Source organism: Morchella sextelata (assembly GCF_020137385.1).
Source record: "Morchella sextelata strain SCLS chromosome Unknown scls_2, whole genome shotgun sequence".
NCBI lineage: Eukaryota > Fungi > Ascomycota > Pezizomycetes > Pezizales > Morchellaceae > Morchella > Morchella sextelata.
The window spans coordinates 693,502-698,532 of NW_025408617.1; the positions used below are offsets into that span (position 1 = coordinate 693,502).

The 5,031-nt window shown below is 47.4% G+C and overlaps 1 protein-coding gene across 1 annotated transcript; it reads left to right on the forward strand.

Moving 5' to 3' along the window:
• Positions 1-912: 912 nt before the first annotated feature.
• H6S33_005447 (uncharacterized protein) lies at positions 913-4,494 on the forward strand (the record flags this gene model as incomplete). Its single annotated transcript, XM_044836794.1, has 1 exon — positions 913-4,494. One exon carries the CDS (start codon positions 913-915, stop codon positions 4,492-4,494), a length of 3,582 nt encoding a protein of 1,193 aa, XP_044698756.1.
• Between the last annotated feature and the right edge of the window lie 537 nt (positions 4,495-5,031).

A 5,031-nucleotide genomic window follows, 5' to 3' on the forward strand; every position in this document is an offset into this window, starting at 1 on the left:
TCATAACTCCCTACTCCCGGACCTAGGCATGAGTTGGGCTCTTTTTAATCCCAAGCCAAAGTCCTTGATGGAGCGGATAGCTGCTCTAAGAGAGTTAGGGCACACCCATGAGAGGTACCAAGGGATGACAGCTGAGAAAGCGCACCCTCGGACCAAGAAAGATCCTCCCGCTCAGAAGGACCAGCAGCCTAAGAGGAAAAGAGAAGCTGCGAGCTCCTCCGGACGTCAGAAGACTCCCGGACCTAAAGACAAAGCGGTGGAACTGAAGGGTATCCCGGGGGATATTCTAGAAGAAAGAAGGAAGGCAGAAGTATGCTTGAAGGTATGACCTTTCGGTACTCCCTATTGGTAGAGTGCATAGACTGACTTGTGCAATAGTGCGGCAAGTCCAGACACAAATGGACTGATTGTTGGTCCAAGGAACCTACTGTTGTCCGAGTGGCAGCAGTGAGAGTACAGAAGCGGAAAAGAGGGAATGGCAAGTCCAACTCTCAGAAGAAGGCTAAAGTGGCTGCTGTAGTAGCAGAGGATCCACTTGTTGTACTCCCGGAGGTTACAGAAGATTTTGTTTTGCAGCCTGAGCAAGACTCGGACAATGAAATCCTCTGGTAGAAAGGTGTCTGTTTGGGTCTATGTTTACTAGTTTTCTTTTATATGGGTTTTTCGGTTTCTATGTTTCTCTTGAATAAAAATTATGATTGTGTTTCCGCCTATTTGATTGCTCCAAGCACTCTGAGGATGGGTTTAAGACCCGAAACAGCTGGTCTGTCAGTGCTCTACCAAAGTTACATTTGCTACCAAGACACTTTCAAACCGCTACCAAGAATTACTACACATCATACCTGCTATATAATCGCTTGGGAATAGAACCAAAGGATCTTTTGATCTTAGTAGTGCCCAGAGCTATTAGCCATGTTGAAAAGACAAAGAGAAACAAGTTCAGAACCCGCTGTTAAGCAAAGAAGGTTGGAACAAAGGCTTCCCTCCTTACCAGTACATGGAAAAAGACCTATACTGAAGGCAGGACTGTCATGGACAGTCAAAGGAAAGGATGAAGGCGCCCAAGGGTCTTTCCTGTTTGACACCGGTTGTACAGGAGCAATCCTCAACCAGAGTTTTGTCAGGAAACATGGAATTCCCCTAGTGCGGCGGGATCAACCTCTGACAATGTTTGATGCTCAAGGAGATGTCATGATGGGAGGAGGCGAGTATTACACTCACCCGGTCCGCATGACTATGGGAGATCATAAGGAGACACTCCGATGGGAGGTGGCTACACTGGAAGAAGGAATGACCGGTTACCTGCCAATTAGTTGGGCTAGGAAGCATAACCCGGACATCAACTGGGAACTCAACACCATGAGCTGGAGGAGTGACTACTGCAAGCAGAATTGTCTCCCAGCGGCCACCAAGATTGAACTGATCTCTCCATACCAAATGTTGGAAGAAGAAGAGACAGTCTATCAATTGGTTGGTTCAGTATGGCATGATGAGGACGGAGGTGATGTTGCTGAAAGAATACACCACCTATACCGGGATTGGGCTGATGTGTTCAGTCAAGAGAAGATTGAGGAAATGCCGCCGCATTCCCATAATGATTTGAAGATCAAACTCTTGCCTGGCACCGCTCCCCCATTTGGCCCGCTGTACCCATGTTCTGCTCCAGAGTTGAAGGCCCTCCGAGAGTACCTGGACAAAGAATTGTCTTCAGGAAAGATCTCTAGATCTAACAGCCCTGCTGCGGCGCCCATACTGTTCATTCCTAAGAAGGATGGGACATTGCGGATTTGTGTGGACTACAGAGGATTGAACAAGGTCACTGTCAAGGACAAGTACCCGCTGCCTATCATGAGTGAACTCAGAGACAGGTTGTTCAAGGCCAAAATCTTCACAAAGATAGACCTGAAGAACGGCTTCAATTTGATCAGGATAGCAGAAGGTGATGAGTGGAAAACCGCTTTCAGAACCCGCTATGGACTGTATCAATATAATGTGATGCCATTTGGTCTATGCAATGCTCCCTCCGCTTTCCAGGCAATGATCAATGACGTGCTAAAGGAACTACTGGATGAAGGAGTAGTTGTCTATATTGATGACATCCTCATCTACTCGGAGACTGAGAAAGAGCATGAGCTATTGGTCAAGAAGGTACTACAGAAGCTTAGGGAAGCTAAGCTCTGTGCCTCGATCAGTAAGACATCCTTCCATGTCCGAGAAGTAGAATACCTAGGCTATCACATCTCGGAAGAAGGAGTAGCTATGTCAGAAGACAAGGTGGAGGCAGTTAAGGAATGGCCGGTCCCTGAGAATATCAAGGCAGTACAGGCATTCCTCGGATTTGCAAACTTCTATCGCCGCTTTATTGAAGGCTTCAGTAAAGTTTGCAAACCATTAACTGACCTCCTGCAAAAGGACAAGAAATGGTATTGGACGGCAGCACATGAGCAGGCCTTTGAAGAACTCAAGAGGCTGTTCACAAGCGCTCCAATCCTTCTTCATTTTGACCCTAGTAGGAGAACAGTGGTCGAGACAGATGCCAGTGATTTTGCCAAGGGAGCGGTGCTCTCTCAGTATGGGGATGATGGGAAGCTACATCCGGTGGCATTCTATTCTAAGAAGTTCTCCCCTGCTGAGATCAACTATGACATTCATGATAAGGAAATGGGAGCTATTGTAGCCTCTTTCCGGGAATGGGAACACATGCTCAAATCTTGTGAGCAAGAGATCACGGTTTTTACAGACCACAAGAACTTGGAGTACTTTAATTCTACCAAGGTTCTCACTAGGCGGCAAGCTAGATGGTCTGAAGACCTCGCAGGCTACAATTTTAAAGTTGTCTACAGACCGGGAGAAAAGAATGGCAAGACTGATGTGCTATCTAGGCGCTGGGATCACCGCCTTGGAGAGGGAGGTGAAACTCTGCAGCCGGAGCCACAGATCTTTTTTAGGCCAGGTCAATTGGTTTTGGATCCTGCAAAGCTAGCGGCTGTCAGGGTGAATCAATTGCAGAATACATTCTTAGAGCGCCTATATGCGGCTGCTAAAGAGGATAGTTTCTGGCAGGAACTGCACCGCTCCCTGGTTGAAAGGAAACCAAATTTGGACCAGAACTTGTCGGTCAAGAACGGTCTCATCTTCTACAAAAATAGATGGTATATACCCAAAGACAAGAAGCTTCAGATGGAAATACTGTCCGACACCCATGACTCTAAGGTGGCTGGTCATTTTGGCCAATTTAAGACACTAGAGCGGGTGAAAAACAACTTCTTTTGGCCCAACATGGATAAGGATGTTGAGGAATATGTCCGGAGCTGTGACAGCTGCCAGAGGAATAAAACCTCAAGACACAAGAGGTTTGGTATGCTCCAACCGTTGGAAATACCCTATCGGCCATGGACTTCCATCTCTATGGACTTCATTGTGGGATTACCGGAATCTAGCGGGTTTACAAAGATCTGGGTAATAGTGGACCGTTTTTCGAAGATGGCACACTACATCCCTCTTCCTACCCTCAATAAAACGGAAGATTTGGCTAAGTTGTTCTTGAAGGAAGTTTGGAGACTCCATGGGTTACCTGATGACATAGTCTCGGACAGAGATAGCAGGTTCATCTCTCACTTTTGGCAATCTCTCATGAGCCTCCTCAATGTGAAGCTGAAGATGTCCACATCTTTCCACCCTCAAACGGACGGTCAAACAGAAAGAGTTAATCAGACCCTGGAACATTACTTGCGGAGTTATTGTTCATATCAACAGGATGACTGGGCAGAACTCTTGCCTTTGGCAGAGTATGCATATAACTCGGCGGTCTCTGAGTCTACCAAAGTATCGGCTTTTTATGCCAACTATGGATATGAACCCAAGACCAACTGGCCGGCCCCAAGGGAAGGAGTAGAATGGAACAATCCAGCGAGCGAGGTCATGATATCTCAATGGGAATCTATCTGGCAGGCTATGAACGCCAGCTTGGGTAAAGCTAGATTGAGGATGGCCCGGTGGTATGATGCACATGCCCTGGCACCGCCTGAAATCAAGCCCGGAGATGAAGTTATGTTGGACCGGCGCAATGTGCAAACAAAGCGGCCTTTGGGAAAATTGGATCAGAAGAAAATGGGACCGTTTAAGGTCTTAGAAGCTATTGGTACCCGTGCCTACAAGCTCTCTCTTCCCCCCCAGATGGGAATCCACCCGGTCTTTCATGTCTCTCTTCTGGAACCTTACCGAGTACCAGTAGATCCTGAGAGAAGAGTTCTTGTACCAGAGCCCGAAGAGATTGAAGGAGAACAGAACTGGGTTGTCCGAGAGATAGCTGATAGCCGGGTCAATAAGAAAAGGAGACGAGTGGAATACCTAGTGCTGTGGGAAGGTTATGAAAACGAGGATGCTACATGGGAACCTTGGGAGCATCTCAAGAAGAGTGCTGAAGAAGCCCTTCGGGATTTCCATATGAGGTATCCTAAGAAACCCAAGGACAAACGGATTGTTGGGGTGTAGTTTGTTTTCCTTTAGGTTTTCATTTCCTTGCATATCACGAAGTTTCTTGTCATATAGAATGAATGGTAATAATGGTTATAGATCTCGGAGACCAAGATCCTGGAAGAGGGGAGTGGTGTAACGGAGCCATTTCAACTGTCTGGTGTATGAGTACACACAGGGCCCGGTTACATGCTGAGAGTTATTGTTAGAAGCCAGTTGCACGGTGACATGCAAGTACCGGCAGTGTGGTTAGCTACCAGCTGTTAGGGTAACTACATTCCGGGCACTAGGAAGGGGATCTATTCATGGGAGCAATGACTGACGAGTCTATGCCTCGCCAGTGACCAGAAGGCCGGCCAGAGTGAAACTCTGATTGCCCGGTGATCCTCTATATCCTCTGAGCATTGTATGTCCGCCGAAGAGGCAGGGACTATGCTAGGGAAGTCTACAATAAGCGAAAGCTCTACAGCAATGATTAAGCTTACACCTGAGCGGCAGCTCATTCATGCAGGTCCTCGGTTGTGTGGCAACCAAGGCTGCAGGTGTTACAAAGGC